We start from the raw sequence: 19,946 nt of genomic DNA on the forward strand, positions 1-19,946 counted from the left end.
CTGGAGAGCAATATTGCTCCCAGTTGAGAACACTGCTTCTATGAGACACACTTTGTTTTTTTCCTCCCCTGGTTTCCAGGGACTTAATCTGGGTGGGGGCTGCCGACTAGGCTACAGGGATGACATGCTCAGTGTGTGGAGGTGAGAAAGGACGGAGCCTTCATTACTCTGTGAGGCGGCAGCAGCCCTTGGCCTTACATCTTAGGCCCAACCTCTCCCTGGAGGCATTTTCCAAGTCAGGACTTATGTTAAATCCACATTTAATTGCCTTTTCCCCTCCTCAGTGCACCTCTGACAGAATATTCAGAAATGTCCTATTTCTAACTCATGTGGGATGGAGCAGTAATTATCATGACACACTTTTCAAGTCACGCAGAAGCCCCTGGATTCTGGGATGAGATGTTGTCAGTTCTTTTTTTTCCTTCACCACCCAGCTAGTGGTTCGAAACCATAAAGTTTCTGGGTCTTTCCTGAACAGGTAGGCTGAGTTGGGGGTAAATTTGGAAGTGGGTGTGCAGGGCCTCCCGGTGATGGACATGGGTGAGGAAAGCAACAGAGATTGTCTGGGAAGATCTAAGGCTCATGCAGATGCTTCTAGAATGTATGGCTCATTTTCAAATTCTCACCAGTGTTTCTCAAAGTGAGGTTCTCCAAACATGTGGGTCAGAATCACCCAAGCTGCCTGTTTTAAGTGCAGAGCCCGCAGGGGCCTGGCTGAGTAAATTCAGAATGCATAGCCTCACCCAGCAGTTTTTGCCAACATTGGTGGGCATTGGAACCATCTGGAGAGTTCATTTACGTACAGATGACTGGGACCCACCCCCAGAGTTTCTGATCCAGTAGGTCTGGGGGTGGGAGGACAAAAATTTGCATTTCTATCAAGATCCCAGCTTTAAAAAAATTTTCATTTATGTATTTTTAGAGAGGGGGAAAAGAGGAGAGAGAGACTCATAGATGCAAGAGAAAAACATCGATCAGTTGCCTTTTGCACCCATCCTGACTGGGGACCTAAACTGCAACCCAGGCATGTGTCCTGACGGGGAATCAAACTGGTGACCTTCCACCTTGCAGGATGATGCTCGACCAACTTAGCCGCTATGGTCAAGGCTAAGCCCCCAACTTCTGATATTGCTGAGCGTGGGGTAGGTGGGTGGGTGGATCCAGGGGAGGGGGGAATCACGCATTGATATACATTGTCTTACTGCAGAGTCTCCTTCTCAGTAGTGTGGACATCCAGGCCAAAGATTCTCTGTGGGAGGTTGTCCTGGAACTGCAGGGTGTCAAGCAGCATCCCTGGCCTCCACCCACTGGAAGCCAGGGCCCCTACCCTGTTGGCAACCATGGTTCTTAACAGAATCACGCCCAGTAGACTCGGTGAGACAGGCACAGGCCTCACTCCTTCCCCCTCCCTGGTCCGTACCAGGCTGAGTGCTTCCTGCAGCTGCTGACTCCCAGTCCATATCTTCGATTTTTTTTCCACTTCTGGGAAGACAGACAACTGCTGAGCCCGATGATCTTGCTTCAGCTGTGATCAGAGCAGGCAGCCCTCACGCAGAGGTGGGGTCCTCAGCCAGCCACTCCCCACACAGGCTCCACACCAAGTTTGCCTCCCACACTGCCATTCGAGAACTCCAGTTGAAGCTGCTTTTTCTCCTGTGAAACAGGTTACACCAGTGCTTGCCATGGAAAGTGTAAGCAGGAACCGAGCACCCACCCAAGTTACAGGATGACCATGGAGCACTGTTACATGCCCACGGTGGTTTGGACACAGAACCTTTGTTTCCTGGGCTCCTTCCTCTCTAGGGCAGTGTCTCTCCCCTGTTAACAGTTATAGGAGGGAGGGGCTTTGGGTTATGGAGTGGAGATTTTTACATATTGTAACTACATACTAGGAAAGCAATGCAGAATAACCTTGCTGTGAACCCAGGAGTCTAGCTCGATCCCTGTGGTCACCCTTTACATGGGGGATGTGTGATTGGGGTCAAAGGTGAGGCAACACAAGACAGACCGGAGGCCTGCTATTTCTGGAACCACCTGTGACCTCTGGCACAAGAGCTTGCAGTCATGTGGTATCAGGCAGTAAGTTATTCAATCTGCCTGGGGAAACTTGGAAACCCCAGGCTGGGGGAGGGGGGGGTTCTGGAAACTTGGGGGAGGGGGTTTTGGAAACTTGGGGGAGGACAGGGGTGGCACCTAGAGGTTAATACAGAGACAGGCAGAGGTCACAATGTCTATTTATTCCCCACACGTTACTCTCATTACCATGGCAAGTACTCAGAGTTAGGGCCACCTTGCCAGCCATGTGATGACTGCAGGGGGCTGGCAGTGGCCCTTCTTCCTACTAGTTTCCTATCACACACATCACTGGTTGATCTTGCAGACCACCCGGGAGCCTCCCACACTGCTGCCAGCACAGGGGAGCTCAGCAGATCTCCCCCCAACTCCCTGCCCAAGCAGAAATCGGGGACATCCATGGTGACCTTGTGTCGTAGGCAGGCTGCCCAGCCCTGGCTTGTTGTGGGTTTGCCCTCCTTGGAGGCAGCTCTTGCCTGGTGGCAATCGCAGGCTGAGCAGGGTGGCCCCAGGGGCCCCAGAACAGGAGGTGGAGCCCTCTGGGAGTTCATGGGCCCAGACACACAGGCAGGCTAGGACTGCTCAGGAGGCCAGGCAGGAAGGTCATGACTACACCCTTCGTGGGTGTCAGTACTGGGGAAGGATCAAAGGGAGTGAAAAGCGCATCGATCAAAATGCTTGACTGTCCCAGAAGCTGGCCCTGGGCACCCCAAGATGGTCCCACTCCCGACGGGCAATGAAAATGTCTTTAGGAATCTGCAACTAGATAGAGTTCCTCATGCAAAAACCTGTGGTCCAAAGGCCTGGTGGACACTGGTGCCCAGACCCCGACTGGCAGTGAGCTAGTCTGAGCAGCCAAAGTTGACTCAGAAAGAGGCTTCTTGTGAAGACAGACCGAGGGAGCAGGACCCCAGAGTGGGCTTCAGACGTGGCTGGAAGTGAAGCCGACAGCTTCTTGGAGAACGACCCGAGGACAATCCCCACTCTGGAATATTCTAGGAAACACTTTAGTGACTGGGTTTTTGAAGACTGGTGCTGGTCTGTGCTCACAACTTGCTGGCTCTGTTTTGAGAAGGGTCTGGGAGCCCTGAGGGAGTACAAAAAGGGAGGGGAGGGTGAAGGGAAAGAAATAAAAGCATAAAAATCTATCACATGCAGGTCCAGTTTCTTTTTCTTTTTCCCTCTTGGGCAATCCAATAGAAGAAAACAACACGTGGGGGCTCCACTCAGCCTGGAAGAACCCGACGGCGCTGGAACGGCTGGAAGGACGAGACAGGCAGGTGGTCAGACCGGCGGGCGCCCGGGTCCGAGAGGGCACTACCGCGGCTGCTGAGATCTCAGTCCAGTGCACCTCTGTGTGGCCTGTGGCTGCCATGGAAGCGCAGAAAGAGCAGAGCATCATCACAGTTGATTCTGGGGCCCAGACATAAGAATGCTGGGGATGGTACTTTGGGGATAAAGTTCCAATGAATAACGAATACAAAAATGCCCCAAACTACGCTTCCTCCCTTTAAATTAAGGCCCCCCCCAAATTGCCTCTGCATGGAAAGATTCAAGTTGTTTTTTCCTGCCTTTTTTGTGTATTCGTTAACATTTCTCATAAAAAATCACGGGTGAAAGTGTGAGAACGACAAATAAAGAGGTGACACCACAGCAGCACAGGAGCATCTCAGGAAAAAAGGCCGCCTGCCGCCAGTCCCCAGGGAGCAGAGTCACAGGAGACAGATGGGTTAGAGGTCAGGGGTGTGGGGGCAGCTACCCAAGCCAGCAGAGGCCGCCGTGGACCCTCTGAGTGTACTTTAAAGCAACTGTGTATGTAACATCTGCTCACAGCAAAAACACACAGAAACCCAAATCACGGCACCCAGTCAGAACACCTGGGCATGAAGGGGAGGCAGACACTGGCCTGTCCTCTCCCCGCCCAGCAGGCGACCTCGTCTCTCATCCACTGGGGCCTCCTGGCCACGTGTTATGTGCATGCAAAGAGAAGTACTGTCATCACTTTCTGCACGCTTGTCGTCTGTAGACACTCAGGCGCCAGCCCTTCTAGAAACTGTGGGGTTTCAGCCAGTGTCTCTCCGTGGGAATTGGGCCAGGGAGAAGCAAAATCCAACGGAAATCCCTGGATGAGGTCCTGCACCACTGCCCGCCCTGGCAGCCCAAGGGGACTCACGTAGGTGGTCACTCCTGCTGGTCATCATTGCTGGCACTGGGCGTCCGACTTCGGATCTGACTTCGAAGCTGCTCAATCAACTCTGGGTTCTGCTGCTGCATCTGCTGCGCAAACTGCTGGCCGCTGGAAGAGAGGTGCCAGGCTCAGCTGGGCTGGGACACACCCAGCCGCTGCCCCGATGATCACGTGGAAATATCCCTCAGGCACTTGTCACGAGTCTACCATGCCTGGCCCCCAGTAAAGGCAGTGTGACCACTCACTGGAGGACACAGCGCTGACACTTCCATTTCCCCACGTGGAGTGCCCCTGCCGGCCCACTGCCTCCCCACTACGCAGGTCTACTCACGCCTGGATGAGACTGGCCAGGTCATTCTGTGAGGGGCTGGTGCCGGCAGTCCCCAAGGGGTTGTGGTTGCCGGAAATCATCCCAGACATGCTGCAAGGAGAGAGCCTGTGACTCACACAGGACGGCCCGGCCCTCCCGCGCCACAGTGGCTCCACTCGGCCCTTGGCCTCTACTGGCAGGAGACTATCTCTGCCACTATCTGGCAGGTCCCCTGGGCCCACCCTTCTCCCTGATGGCAGCCCCTGTGAATTCCACCAGGATCAGCTTTTTGCCCTAAAGACATTGATTCTTAATGGGGCAATTCTGGCTCCCAAGTGGCACTGAGAAATACCTGACACAAAAGGTGACACAGTGTATGATTCCATATAAGTGGCATGTCCAGAACAGGCAAATTCAGAGACAGGAAGTAGGTTACTTGTTGCCAGGGGCTGGGAGAGGAGGAATGGCCACAAGGAGGATGGTCTTTTTCCCGGGGGTGATGGAAATATTCTGGGACTAGATGGTGGTGACAGCTGCATGACACTGTGAGTGCACTTAATGCCACTGAGTGGGAAACTAAACGGTTAAAATGGTAAATCTTATGTTTTACTGCAATGAAAAGAGAGTGAAGCACAAGACCCAGAGGAGAAGGGCTGTCACTTACAGCTGCTGAACCTGGGGATTGTTCATCAGGTTCGATGCCTACGAGAAAGAACCGGTGGTCAGAGGACAGCTGCCACCACGCCCTGAGAACGCTCCTCCCCAGCGTGCCGGCCTCTCCTGCCCCAGCGCCTGCCCTCCCCACCTCGCCCCTGCTTCTGTTTCTGTCTCCCTGCGCTGAGACTCACGTTTCACCACTTTGGTCCCGCTTGGGACCCTTTGAGGAGACTCCAGGGCATCTCTAGTTTTTTTGCCGACACCTCAGGTGTCACCGGGTGGGTGTATTTGAGGTCTTTTTCTGGTCACTGAACCCATCAGGAGAGCCCGGCAGTCCCCAGTTTGGCTCTGTCAGTAAACACCACTGCACAGGGCACTCTCAGGCCTGCCTTCTCTACCGGGGACACTCCTTGGAGGCCGAGCCAGGGAGTGCAGCGTAGGAACTGAAGAGCCGCCTGCCGGCCCCACTGCTCACAGGCTGCCGAACTTTTTGTAAAGGGCCAGAGGTTAAGCGTTGTTGGCTTTCCAGGACAGCCTCTGCTCCAACCAACCAGCTCTGCCAAAAGCCGCAGGAACATGTAAACAAACGCACAGGCAAGGCCGTGCCAGTGAAGGACACACACCCAGGGGCTGGGTACACGAGGTCAGGAGTGACTACGGTTAGGCCAGTGCTTGCGCCAGGATGCCCTTTGGAGCGCCAGTACCCCGTCCACTGACTCTCGCTGCTGCACAGGCCTACAATGAAAAGTGCAGCCTCGGCTGAGTTGGGAGGTGAGGTGCTCCCTGATGTAGTGAGGATGTTTCTCTGACTGCCAGTGGCTTCTGGATTTTTCTCTTCCTGACAGTTTAAGACCCTGCAACCTGAGGCCCTATGAGTCAACAGTGCGGCCTCAGGGTGAACAGGATAACCCAGAAACAGACACTTGAGTGCAGGGACCAGCCCCCGTAAGTCACATCTGGGAGTCTGCTCTCAAAGGACAGAAGTGCCTCCAGACTCAAGTCTTTCGTGGCACCACATCTAATGCTCCGGTGTCCCATCTGAACCTGCAGGCGTGGCCATATCACTGTCACTGTCCCCCTTTGAGAACACTCTGCTGGGGCAGACAAGAGGTAGTTTGCTCAGGTTACTCGGCCAGAAGAGGCAGGGTTCAGTTTGTCCTTTGTGCCCAACCCCTGAGGGTCTCACTTGGGGCCATGCCACCCCCAGGGAACACATGACAACCACAGAAACATCTGTGGTTATGACTGGGGTTGCTCCTGGCAAGGAATGGGTGGGGCCAGGGATGCTGGTCAACACCTCCGGTGGGCTCCCACCCCAGAGAATGACCCGGTCTGCAGTGTCCACAGCGCCATGCCAGTGGCCCTGGTGTACGGCAGGCCCCTGGTGGAGGACACTGCTGGGGGGGACGAGGGGAGTTACCATGCTCATGAAGCCGGGGTTGTTCAGCAGGCCTGCGATGTCGAAGCTGCCGACCCCTCCTGTCTGTGAGGACGAGGAAAGCGCTGGTTAGAGGCATCAGGACACAGGACCATAACACTGGCCCCAGGAACCGAGAGATGAGACCCCGTGTGGGTCCATCTGGAGTTCTAAGAGGTGTTCAGCTCCAATGTACGCTCAGCCTGAGCAGGTGACAAGGGGTGCTGTGTAAGAGGCATGAGCCCAGGTGGCCATCACTTGGGAAAAGCCCTGTGTTAACTAACCACTTACTTCATTTTCTGATGCTCTGACATCTGGGGCCTGGTAGACCATGGAGGGACAATGGGCCCCCCCAGGGGTGACGAGTGCCTACAGACAGTCAATAACTCACCCAGGAGTGCACCTTTCAGATGCAAGTCGGTGAACCCAGAGTCTACTCCTGCCCCCTCCTCTACAGGGCTCTCACACTTGGGCCACTGTTCCCCTGTCCAGTCACCTCAGAGCCCCTGGGAATTACTCAAACCCGCCAATCCTAGGCCTGCTTCCCCTGCGTCACCCCTTCCTTCCCATGAAACCACAGTAAAGGCTCTGGTCCACGCTTCCCCCTCCCTGAGCCTAATGACCGACCCTGGTGGTTCTCTGGGTGGCCCTGTAGCATGTTGTCTTCCAGGGACCTGGGAGAGAGAAACTGCCTTCCTTCCCGACAGACACTTCTGCACCCGTGCCTCATACCCAAGTAAACAAGCACCAGGCCCCCGAATAGCACAGACCTTCTCCGCACACAGGTCGAGCCCAGCCTCAGACGGTGAGCTGGGAGAGCATCTCTGCCCAGCCTGCCTGTGCGCTGCTTCCCTGACAGTCGCCCCCCTTGTTCCCAGCGGGACTTACCGGACTGGGGGTCTCTTTCAGCTTTAGTTCCGCTATCTTGAGGTTGGACTTATATGTTTCGTTGTCAGGGTCCAGCTCCAAGGCCTTCTTATAGTAGGCTACGGCCTCTGTGTGCTTGTTCAAACTGGACAGTGCCAGGCTGGGGGGAGAGGTGCTAGGAATGAGAGGGATCCGAGGGCTTCCTGCCCCCTCCCTCAGCCCCCACCCTGCAAAGTGTCTGCATGTCGATGTCGTCATTCACTGTCCAATCTGGGCTCTGGTGGGGCAGACACGAGAGCAGGGGCTAAGAGGATGGACGTGTGACAATTCAAACACACAGGTGCTTGTGTCCTACCCCTGGCACCCGACGCCAAGGGCTTTCAAGGCCCACAGGGTGGAGGGGCAGGGGTGGTCAGATGAAGGTGGGGTTTGGTCCTGGTCCCTGCTCCTGGCAGAGAACCCCTGAAATTTCCTGATCCATAGGTGTGTCATCTCTTGTTGTTAAGGATTCCCTTTAATCACGCCTGAAGCAGGTGACCACATCCATGAACCAGGAGGGTGGTGCATCCCCAAGTCCACAGGGACAAAGGCTCTGGCACCCAAAATCCAGGACCAAGCTGGACTGGGCCCTGTGCACCTCTCCATCTGGCTGTTCCATCTGGACTCTTTCTGACAGACTCGTAAACATAGGTAAAGTGTTTCCCTCAATTCTGTGAGCCACTCTAGAGAATTATCAATCCAGAGGGGGGTGTGGGAAACCTCCATTATAGATGGCTGGTCAGGTGACGAGTGCCTGGTGCCTGAAGTGGGGATGGCCTTGTGGGGCTGAGCCCTGAACCCGTGGAATCTGACCCCAGGTTGGTGGTGTCAGGACTGAACTGAGCGGCCTGACCAGCAGCTGGCATTGAGAGAGCTGGCTGCTGGGATGGAAATCCCTGCACACAACCAGAAAAGGAGGACTGCGGTGGACGCACGGGAGGGGCGGTCCAGGCCCAGGCAGAGATGGCCAGGTCCTCCCACCCAGGCACTCACCCCATCCTCCCATACGCTTTGCTGTAGGACGGGTCTATGCAGATGGCCCGCTCGCAGTCCTGCACGGCACCTGCATAATTCCCCAGCTTGCTGTAGGCTGCAGCTCTGGGGAAGCAAAGTAGGGTGGTCAAAGTTGTGTACTCATTGGTCACCTGAGGCGTTTGTGGGGGGATCTGGTTTCCCCACCTGTACGGTAGGGCAGATCTGGGGTTCTGAAGGGGTTCGTGGCGCTGTTGGATGAACGCAGGCTGACACGGGCATCTGCCTGCTTGGCCCATGTTGGGGGCTGTGGGAGGGCACTGCCCTGTGTATCAGGGGAAACGGAGGCAAACAGCAGCAGAGGGATATGGCCCAATGCTCACAGCAGACAGGCAGTGACAGGATGGGCTCTGAACCCAAAGCCACAGGGCACCGCGCAGGCTCTTCCTCCTGGGGGGCAAGGCACACACCCATTTCATGTTGCCAAGTCAGTCTGTACCCCTCTCCAACTTTTCTGTCTACCCAGAACTATATATCCTCAAAGACTTTATTGAAGAAATCAAAACAAAAGCTCTTCTACCCCAGAGGGGGTGTGGACAACCTCCGGCACACGTGCTTCTGGTGTCCTCCACACTCTGCGTGTCTCCACGGCTTCCACACTAGTTGTGCGATGCTGCCTCCTGCCCTCTGCTCAGCCCCTCTCGCAGCACAACATTCAGTTCGGTGAGGCTACGAAATGGCTAACTTGACTTCTTCCTTTAAGAGCACAGGCTAGGGGAGGGGCAAATACACAGAGACGGAAAGACCAGCCTCTGGGTGGCGAGCACACACGGAGCACACAGACGTCACGTTATGAAATTGTACATCTTGAATCTGTATAGTGTTATTAACCAACGTTACCATGATGAACGTAATTTTTTAGAAAAAAGAAAAAGCACAGGCCTGACACACTTCCTCACTGTTGTCAACGCTGCCATGAACCTGCATAGGACACGCTATCTGAATTCTGGGTTATTTCCTTGGCTCCGCATCTGAGTAGAGACTGGTGCCTCCTAATTTACTGCTACCATCAACTCTGACAGCCACTGATCACCCGACACTACGTGTGTTGGGGACTGTGGGGGCACTCGGTAACCTACGGTCCAGCAGTCCGTCCCTTCCACCAGGATGTGAGACTGACCAGTGTGGTCCCTGAGCAAGCCTGGCAGTACCTGTTACAGAAATAGACGGCGTTTGCAGGATTGAGCTCGATGGCTTTCCCATATAAGTGCACGGCGGCCTCAAAGTTCTCAACTTTCATCTGCTCATTTCCTAAAGAGAAAGGAAAGAAAAAATGCAAACTGCCTGTTCATAAGAGACTTGGGGGTCCCACGCAACATTCGCGGCCATCCCCAGCTCCAAACTGAAGGTCTGATGATGAAATACTCAGGCACAGGCCAGAGGATGTGGTTTGCATCGAGGGTCTCACAGGGGCTGGCCTGACTCAGCACTTGGTGCTGGCAGCTGTAACTGCTTTGGTTGTGGTACTTGGGGACATAAGTGTCAAATACTGTTACTTTTGCATCTTCTTTCAGAAATAACCCAGTTTTAATAAGATGTAATTCACACACCACAAAACCTGCCCTTTAAAAGTGTACAATTGAGTGGTTTTTTTTTTTAGTACATTCAGAGTTGTGCAGCCATAACCTCCATCTAATTCCAGAACATCCCACACCCCAAAAAGCAAGACCATCCTCATCAGCAGTCAATTGCCTCTCCCACCCCAATAACCACAAACTCACTCCTCTGTCTGTGGATTTGCCTGTTCTGGACATGACACATACATGGAATCACATATTGCGTGCGTGTCCTTTAGTGCCTGGCTCCTCTCACTGAGCACCATGTGTTCGAGGTCCCTCCGTGCTGCAGTGTTAGCATTTCAGTGCTTTTTGTGGTGAGTGACACTCCAGGGCATGGCCAGGCTACCTCGTTTGTATCCATTCACCAGCAGACCAACATCTGTGTGGTTTACACTTTCTGGCTACTAGGAATTGTGCTCCTCTGATACTATACAAGTATCCTTATAGATGTGTGTTTGCATGTGTCCTGAGGACACACCCACAAGTGGAACCGTGGGGTCATGTGATCAGTCTGTGCACCATTTGGGAATCTGTCAGATCATTGTCCACAGCAGCTGCACCACTCATGTTCCCACCTATTGTATGCGAGGCCCTGATTTCTCCACACCATCACATCTGTGTTCTTAAAAGCCATCCTGCCTGGGCCCGTCTCCAAAGGCTGGTTTACTACCCACTGCCCAACAGCATCCCTCCCTTGGCTTTAGAGCCAGGGACCAGCCTGCCTCACTCTTCGCAGCCCCGAGAGTCCAGGTGGGTGAGGTGCCCAGTGGGGATGAAGAACCCTCCTCTCACCTTCGGTTTTGAGGCGCTCTGCCTCCGCCAAGTCCTCCTCTGAAGGTGGGGTTCGCTCGGGGCTCCTCAGGTTCTGTGGCATCTCCTGGCCCCAGAGAAAAGAAGGCAGTCCCACTGTCCTCCACCCTTCCCAAACCCAGCACCTTGACCCTCCCCCACCACCAGGGATCTGCGACAGAGAGGAGCTCAGGCCCAGCGCCCACAGCGTGGGCACCCTGCTCCCTCGCCCAGGAGGGGCATGCTCTGGAGCCGTTGGCTATCCACACTGTTCTCACTGCTCTGGGTGGTGACGGGGCAGCTCACCTTGCCTGCGGCGGCTTCAAATATTTCTGGAAGAGTCTGAGGAAGTGCGAGGTCGCTGTCTTCCACCGTCACCCCGAAAGCAGTTTCCAGGCACTGGATTGCAACTGCAAGGGACACAAAGATATTATCTTCTGACTGGACCCAAGTTTACGATTGAGGGGGCTTGGGGCAGGGCTTGTGCTCAGTTTTCTTCAAGTGGGTTGGTGGAGACCACCAGGCACACTGCGCAGTTAGTGCCCCTTGAGTCCTGGTATAGATTCGTTCTGCAGTTGAGGGCCTTGGAAAACTCAGAACTGACAGCCATGCACCTGAGCCCTGACAGCAAGGAGGTGTAGAGGAAGATGCTGTCCTTGCCCAGCTGAGTGGGGCTCAGCTGGGTGATATCAGGGCTCTCTGTGGGGTCACAATGCGGAGGCCAGCTGGCTGGGAGCCTGTGGAGCTGAGCCTAGAATGCCAGGTGGGGAGCCAGATGCCAGGGACATTCTGCTGGACCTCCCAGAACCTGGACTGGAACCTGAAGCTTGAGACCAGAGCACCCCCCATTCAAATCTTTGTGACTGGGCTCCTTCCGGGGACTGCACAACTGCCTGCAGGACAGACAGGCAGAGCCCTACGGCCACCTGTTGGGGCTGCCCCACTGACCCTCAGCTCCAGGATGCACATGCCTCCCTTTCCTTCCACAGAAGGCCTGGCCTAAAGCCATTGGGGTGGGGTGGGGGGCATACGCTGGGACCCTGTGATGGGGAAAGGGCCCCAGATAGCCCAGTCTTGTACCTGCTTGAGACTCAGTGGCAGCCTTGCCTGTGAAACAAGGACAGGACCAGTGTCCATGGCTGGGCAAGTGTGTTGGCCTGTCATATCCACCCTGTGGTGGTTCTAGGCACCGATAAAAGAAGGGAAGGTGGGGAAGACAAACGGGGGTGGGGTGGGGCAGGCACAAAGCTGGAGACAGGGGACTCTATCCCCAGGGCCCAATGAAGGTCCATGCATACCTTCCAAGCTCTCCTGGGCATCAGATGAGAGCCCCCCATGCCGCAGCTGATCGTGCAGGAAGCGGATGATGGCGTAGGCCAGGCGCTTCTTGTTATCCATCTTGAGACGGGAAGAGATGATACCCAGGGATTTTCAGGATCTGCAGACCCTAGGCAAAAGCACAAGGATGGGGTGGCTTGCACAGGCACTCTTCCACCCACAGGTCCTGCTCCAGGTAGGAATCCGCAGGTGTGTCCCCCACCCAAGCACACTGGCCACTTTTATCTGTGAGGCAAAAAGTTAAGGATCCCATTTCACAGATAAGACACCAAGGCAACCAGGCTTAGAGCCCCTGCTCTTGGGCAAGTGGGTGCTCAGAGCATCCCTTGAAGTCCCTCCCTCTTGTACTCATAAGAGGGGGACATGGCCCTGGCAGTCCTCACCCTCTCACTGGTGGAATGGGGGGACACCCTGGGGCTCCCCAGGGACTCTGAGGGCTGCCTTACATGAGCAGCTCTGGTCTATGAACCCCAGTTTCCAAGCCCTGATGCCCCTAAGGAACACAAGGGTAACACAGGTATCACAGGGGGGCCAGAGCAGACTAAAAGGATGGATCCTCACTGAGCTGCCTGAGAGCCTCCTGGGTTCCTCTGAGACACTCTGCATTGCCAGGCCATCAGCAATTGTCATGACTGGGAGTGCTCCCAGTATCGAGTGGGTGGGGCCAGGGATACTGCTCAACACCCACCTCCCAGTTCCCAGGATGGCCCCCCACAGACAGTGACCAGACCCTGACATCCCTGGTGCTGAGGTGAGAATAAGAAACGTGTGAGGAGCCTGCTACCCAAGCAGCTGTGATGCAGCTGGCACTCTGCACAGCACGTCTCACTCCCGTTGTACACTGAGGTGCACTTTGCTCCCATGTAGAGGGCACAGGAGCGGGATAGGGACCTACATGCAGCCCAAAGCCCCTTGTATGCACTCAGCATGGCTGGGAGCCACACTGTGAAGTGTCTTGGTCCCCCTGAAACATCTCCAGTGGGGTGAAGAGTCTGTGGCCCCTAGAAATCAAGAAGGCCTCCCAACCGCATCATCATTAACCTATCACTGGACAGGGATCAGAAGAGCAAGTCACTAACCCCCAGGCTTTACAAGCTGGCTGACAGCATGCCTAAAATGTTTGGTGCAAGGGCAGTCAAGGCGTGTGATGCTGACTTTGCTCTGGGCTGTCTCTGGTCCACAGAAAAATACATCCACCAGTAAGTGTGTGTTAAGAAAAAGGAGAGGAGCCAGACACAGAAGGCCACACCGTGAGTGAGTCCTTTCCAGTGACATGCCCACCAGAGGCAAATCCAGAGAAAGGAAGTGAGTCTGTGGTGGTCAGGGATGGAGGAGTGACTGCAAATGGGGACTCAGTTTCTTTCGGGGGTGATGGAACGCTCTGGAATTCAGAGTGACGGTGGCACAGCTCTGTGAATGTACTAAATTCTACTGGTTTTATGGTATGTGAATTATATCTCAATTTCTAAAAAGGGGAAAAACTTAAAATAGCTGTGTTTTGGAGAGTTGAACAGAAAGTTACAGCCACCCCTGGAAAACACGAGGGGGACGGTGATGAGTCTCCCTCCTATTTATGGACACAACGAGCCTTTACCAAGCAAGTGCCTTTGGCCCAAGAGCATCCCTGGAACCAGGTCTGGGATCAGAATAGTCCAGAGCCCGGGGGACAAATGGGCAGTCCCAGACCCAGAGGATCTTGGGAGTGATAGATACACAAGGACCCATGGAGATCAACCACAACCTGCTTGTCTTGGAGACAGTGAAGCCCCAGAAGGTGACTCATCCCAGCTGGAGGGTCCTGAGAACCGGCTGTCTGCCAGGGTCCAAACCCAAGGAGACACACACACTGCTGAGGACATCAAAAATGTTTGTTTTGCACATATTTTTGATGTAACAGCATGATTAACAGAAGCCGAAAGTCAGAACGCCAATGCCCGTGGACACAAGTAGGTAAACACAACATGGTCCCTCCATACCGTGGAATATTATAAGGCCTAAAAAAAGGACACTGCCGCCTGCCACAGTGTGAGTGAACCTTGAGGGCACTCTGCTCAGTAAAATCAGCCAGTCACAGAAGGACAAACACTATGTGATTCCACTCATGGGAGTTCCTTAGGGGAGTCAAATTCAGAGACAAAGCAGATGGTGGGTGACAACGGTGTAGGGGGGTTACTGGAGTTCTGTTTGGGGAGATGAGAAAAAGTTCTGGAGACGGATGGTGGTGATAGCTGCACAACAGTGTGAATGTACTTATAGCCACTGAGCCATTATTTAAAAATAATAGTTAAAATGGTAAATTTTATGTCTATTTTACTGTAATTTAAACATTTTTTAAAGGTCCTCCTCTTAGGATACAAACCTCTGAGATCCCAGGACCTGGACCCTTCTGCACAGTCTGTTTTATTTTTTATTTTTTTAAAAGATTTTATTTATCTTTAGAGGGGAAGGGAAGGGGAGAGGGAGAGAAATATCAGTGTATGGTTGCTTCTTGTGCACCCCCTGCTGGGAGCTGGCCTGCAACCCAGGCATGTGCCCTGACTGGGAATCGAACCGCAATTGTCTGGTTCGCGGGCCCGTGCTCAATCCACTGAGCTACACCAGCCAGGGCTGCACAGTCTGTTTTAAAACATGGGTCGGGTGTCACACTGGGGCAGCTGCCTGCCTGGCTGAGAACGGCTTTTGCATTCCTATGTAGGTAAGTGCCTATGTAACATGCTTGATTTGCCTTGTGGCTCCCAAAGCTGACAGCATTTACCACTGGGGCCTTCCTGTTTGCTGACACTCCCCCACCCCAATCACTGTCACGGAGAACGGGATGGAGCTGTGCCAGGGCCTTACAGAGCTGGTCACAAGTTCAGATGGAAGTTGAGGCAAGATCACACAGCTGAGCAGCTGGACTCTGCCTAAGTGTCCTGGGCTCCACTTTTAGCACAGTTTCCCTGCCGATCCTCAGGAGCCAGCAGTGGGACATGTGAGTGAGATCCACAGTGGGTGTGTGAGGGATCTGCTTCCCCTCTCGGGAAACTGGTGGGTCCTGATGGATGTTTGCTTAAGAGTAGGAAAAAAAAAAGAGAGATATCTGATCTTTACCATAATCGTTTTATGCCCTTCTAGACTGAGCTGAGGCCAGAGGAGGTGACTACCAAGGGGGTCACTGAGCATTTAGGAAACGAAAAGACAAAATCACATTCATTTCTGTCGTGTTTTCAGTTCTTCCAATGCTCCTGGCCCTCTGTTCCTCAGGGCCTTTGCTCCTGTTCCCCCAGCCCTCCTGCCCCCACTGAACTAATATAAGGCAACTCTCTCTGCCTGCCTCTAGGCTTCTCCTCGTCTATTGATGTGATATCCCAAATGTCAGCCACTCCCCAACCCCTCAGTGTGACACACCAAGTGTCCACAAGCCAGGGCCCCATGGAGCCTGCCCTGGGCAAGTGTATGGAGGACAAGATCTGGAGTCACAATGCCTGAAGTCCAGCCATTTCTCCCCGAGGGTAGCTGTATGTCGCCTTTCCTGTCCCTGTGTCACATCTGAAAGAGTCCCAGTTGATGTTCTTACTGCCCTCTTCTATAACCTGGGGTAGAAGAGGTGTCTTCACAGGTTGTTGTGGGAATTCAGCAACCTGATGCACGGTTTCTCCCCTCAGGCACCACTCACTGTGGAGCATTTTCTGTGTGAGGAACCTTCCCAACCAATATAGGATGTTTAACAGCATCCCTGGCATCTGTCTAACTGTTCCCTGGGAGCTGGAGGTAGGGGTAGGATCACCCGGGTGAGAACACCTGGGTCGGGGGATTCCACTGACCCCAGGAAACTGTGTTCCACAACCATCTGACTACTGAGGTCCTAGAAGGCTACACGCATTTAAATAAAAACAGTGAGTGGGAGGAGAGAGGAGGTGACTCACAGATGCTGGGGTCACCCTGGTTTACACTGTCTGACCATCGGGGATTTATACTGGTGTACGGTGTGAGCAGTGATTAGAGACACTATTTCTCCAAATAATTAACAGAGTTTCTCCCTCTTAGCACTGTTGACATGGGGGCTGGGTCATTCTCTGTAGGGGGTCTCCTGGGCACCAGCAGGGTACGGGTAGCATCCCTGATCCCCACTCACTAGATTCCAGAAGAACCTCCCAAGTGCTGACAATCACAGATGTCCCTAGATATGACCAAACCACCACCAGCTGAAAATCACTGATAGACATTAAGTGGGAAAAATAAAGGCTCTAGGTCAGCACAAGTCAGATTTTCTGGCCAAACGATTTTGCTGCAAACTTTCAGAAATCTTCTGTGTGCTGAGTATTTGGGTTTTGGAAGTACAGAAAAGGGACTATGGGTCAAGAGCAGAGGACTGGGCACAGTGTTTGACCCAGATGGTCCCTAAAAACTGCTGCCTCTCCTCTCACCTCCCTAAGCGGGGAGGACCAGGAACATGACTTTAACATATGGCTTTAAGATGAACAAATTTTCTACTCCTCAGAGAGCACCCAGCCTGACACAGAGACAGCACTTTTGCTGATGGCTCCTAGGCACTGTGTGTCTCTAGAACAATCACAACTTGTAGGTCTTTGGCTGCTGGACAACATTCTCAAAGGCCTACTCTCTCCTAACAGTGAGGCCTGTATGAGCTCTCAGAAAGCACCATCAGGGTGCAGGGTACAGGAATGAGCCTGGTGATGGTGGGCGGGCACTGCCCTAGGGTACGGAGAGGGGGCTGTCCCAGAGGCGGTTCCTCTTTGGCACCTTTAGAATCCCTTCCAGCTCTCAGTCCACTCTGTCATCTTATCATAAAAAAAACCCCCAAACTTCCATTTCTTTTATTTCTCTGCCTAGGACTGATCAATCAAATGGAAAATTATGGCACACCTTACTCAAATGAGTGACCTATCCCCCACACCCCAGGAAGAAGCGCACCCACTTTTTGAAGGATGGCCCACCACTTCTGTGGGTGCTCCACCCACCCAACCTAGGACACCTCAGGTATCTAAGAAAGGTGGCCCCAAAGCTAAAACTGGGGTTCATTCCTCAAAGCACAACCCTGTTTTCTTCTAAAATGCCACCAGGTTGTCCCACACAATTACAAACCCTTGAAAGCTCCCTGAAATGAAACAAGTGTGGACGCACAGCCCCTCAGCATCGACGTGTCACCCGCTGTGCTCCACTCACACCCATTACTCACTTTTCCTTTGATCCATCGGGAAAACACTCTCCTTTCAACACCAAGCTGCACGGTCACCTCCTCAGGCAGAGTTTGGCACCCTCTTTGTCCAGCAAAGACCAAGTACTATTCCCACCTCTGGTCTAGTACCTCCTACAAGGCTCCTTCCTGGCCTGTCTTCAGCCAGCAGACAGTGAGCCATCAGTCAGATCAGATCATCTTCTTTTGAATCCAAGCACTTGGTGACATGTGATCCATATGGACTCAGGAAAATGTAAGGTCACTGTCAAATTCAGAGCCACATGACCGGATTTCTTGGGGAGGCCATCCTCTGAGACTTTGGGTCTCAGTTTCCTCATTAGTAGACCTCTGTCTTGCCTACCTACCCACAATCTGTTTTATTTTTTCAACCCTCACTGAGCACTTCCCACCTCGCCTGGAATTGGGTCTTGGGCCAAAAAAAACAAACAAACAAACAAAAAAAAATATATAGGATCAGGTAAGACTATAGTTCTTTTTTTTTTAAATTTACCTTTAGAGGGGAAGGGAAGGAGAGAGGGAGAGAAACATCAATGTATGGTTGCCTCTCGTGAGTCCCCCGCTGGGAACTGGCCAGCAACCCAGGCATGTGCCCTGACTGGGAATTGAACCAGTGACCCTTTGGTTCACAGGTCCGCTCTCAATTCAATGAACTATACCAGTCAAGGCTAGACTATAGTTCTTGACCTGGGGTAGAGCTTTACCCCATTTACAGTTGCTCACCCTTCTAGGAAGATGGAATTATAAACCTCAAGTGAAATGTTTGGAATGCCAAGGACTTTGCAGGCACTGAGCTAAGTGCTATATGTGCAACGGCTTATTTCAGAAATCAGGAAACATTTTCTGAAAAAGGCCAGGGTAAATTTCTTCAGCTTCACAGGCCATAGGGTCTCTGCAGTAACAACTCAAGGCAAAAAAAAAGCCACAGATAACGTGCATACCACTAGGCGTAGCTATGTTTCCATAAAACTCCATTTACAAAAACAGGTCTCAACTGGATTTGGCTCCCCGATTCAATATGCTGGGATCCTGGGTTGGTTTTTTTTTTTTACCTAATCTCCATTCTACAGAAGAAAAACTGAAGCTTAGAAAGATAAAAGCACCACTCAAGATCATACAGCTAAGACACAACTCAGTTTTGAACCCAGGCCATCTGACCTGAGAATCTAAACTACAAAGTACCCTCTCCACTCCCTACAAAAACAGGTGTACACACAAAACCTTGCACGTGATTTCTCAGGGTTCACTCCCCCCACCACCGCAGAAACCTTGCCCGTGAAGAATCACTTGTTTAGAACAAGGTTTAACTGCTAACATTTGGGGTGGATCATTGGCTGGGGAACCATCATGGGCGCTGTGGGGGGTTGAGCAGCATCCCTGAACCCCCAGCCACTTGATGCCAAGAGCACCCCAGTTGTGACAACCAAAAATGTCCCCATCACTCAGTGCTTAGGTGGGACAAAATCACTGGCCTAGGGAGAGGAAAACTAGATTAAACAAACAAGCAAAGATACACAAAAGAAACAGGAGCATCACGCAGGGACGCAGGCCAGCCACCATGTTCTGACACCTAATGACAAAACTAGTTATTCTCCAGTGAGTGCTTAACAAGTACCAAGAACCTGACCGAAGAATGTTCCCACACAGACTCTAGGAGGCATATAATTCTACAGTCCCCACTGAAAAAAAGACATGCTGCTCAGAGAGGGAAAGCAACTTGTCTAAGCTTACACAGCCAGAGAGGGACGGTGCAGCTGGTTCTCAAGCCCAGATTTCTCCCGCCTCTAGCCAATATGCAGAAGACCCCAACTGTGAATTAAGACTAATTGCTGACCCCTTTGAACTGGGCCCTGTGGTTTTAACTCTTCCCAATCCCCCGCCCCCAAGGCAGGGGCTGGAACAATGCACGTGTTACAGAGGGGAAAACTGAGGCTCTGATAAGTCAAGAAGCTGGCAAAGGTCACCCACCTGGAGAACAGCGGCGCTGATGCAGGAGCCCCGACCTGAGCCCCATGAACAAGGGTCCCTCGATTTAAAAGGACCGTGCTCCAGACAGCAGCGGACACTCAGCAAGCGATCACTACGTGCGGGACGTTTTTACTTCTCGTTTTCTACTCACGGATCTGCGAACCAGCATTTCCCAGTCCTGAGCTCCAGGGACCGGCGAGAGCCAGTCTGACGACCGCCAGTCGACGCCCGGCCTCAGTTTCCCCTCCACACCGCCCACTCACAGCACCCGGAGAACCGGGAAGCGACCCCAGCCCAGACGGACCTCCCTTACGGGCCCCGGAGCTCCAGCAACACCGAGCCGCGGAACCAAGGCCAATTAGCTCAACGACAAGCCCCCAACTTACCTCTCAGGTGCCCCAACACCGACCCACCGACGGCTGCGCCTGCGCACCGCGGCGCCACCAGGCCCCGCCTCTCAGTTAGAACGCCTGCGCGAAAGGAATAGACCCCCGCGTTGACCCTCATTCTGC

The 19,946-nt window shown here is 53.2% G+C and overlaps 1 protein-coding gene across 5 annotated transcripts; it reads right to left on the reverse strand.

Moving 5' to 3' along the window:
• Positions 1–2,217: 2,217 nt before the first annotated feature.
• On the reverse strand, positions 2,218–19,919 carry SGTA (small glutamine rich tetratricopeptide repeat co-chaperone alpha). Of its 5 annotated transcripts, none has more exons than XM_037165295.2 (12): positions 19,821–19,919; positions 12,230–12,378; positions 11,238–11,341; positions 10,935–11,019; positions 9,735–9,834; positions 8,545–8,649; positions 7,534–7,672; positions 6,649–6,711; positions 5,236–5,273; positions 4,593–4,682; positions 4,247–4,369; positions 2,218–3,332 (listed from the first exon to the last, which is right to left on the reverse strand). In XM_037165295.2, the coding sequence occupies exons 2-11, from the start codon at positions 12,327–12,329 to the stop codon at positions 4,255–4,257; spliced, it is 939 nt and encodes a 312-aa protein (XP_037021190.1). In that variant the 5' UTR covers positions 12,330–12,378; positions 19,821–19,919; the 3' UTR covers positions 2,218–3,332; positions 4,247–4,254. The 5 variants fall into 5 exon arrangements, with proteins under 5 accessions (XP_037021190.1, XP_037021191.1, XP_037021188.1 ...); XM_037165296.2 differs by having other exon boundaries at positions 2,218–3,435; XM_037165293.2 differs by having other exon boundaries at positions 2,218–3,441.
• Positions 19,920–19,946: the final 27 nt, after the last annotated feature.

The sequence above is a fragment of the Artibeus jamaicensis genome, unplaced genomic scaffold, assembly GCF_021234435.1.
Source record: "Artibeus jamaicensis isolate MK-2021 breed Jamaican fruit bat unplaced genomic scaffold, CSHL_Jam_final scaffold_537, whole genome shotgun sequence".
In the NCBI taxonomy this organism is placed as follows: Eukaryota; Metazoa; Chordata; class Mammalia; order Chiroptera; family Phyllostomidae; genus Artibeus; species Artibeus jamaicensis.

Bases quoted from the DNA above. Each gene is read 5' to 3' on its own strand.
- SGTA (XM_037165295.2), bottom strand. From the start codon at position 12,329: ATGGATAACAAGAAGCGCCTGGCCTACGCCATCATCCGCTTCCTGCAC. The intron at 11,020-11,237 runs GTGAGCTGCCCC...CTCTGGGGCCAG, and splicing joins TTGAAGCCGCCGCAGGCAAG to GAGATGCCACAGAACCTGAG. The intron at 4,370-4,592 runs GTGAGTAGACCT...CCTCTCTTCCAG, and splicing joins CTGGCCAGTCTCATCCAGGC to CGGCCAGCAGTTTGCGCAGC.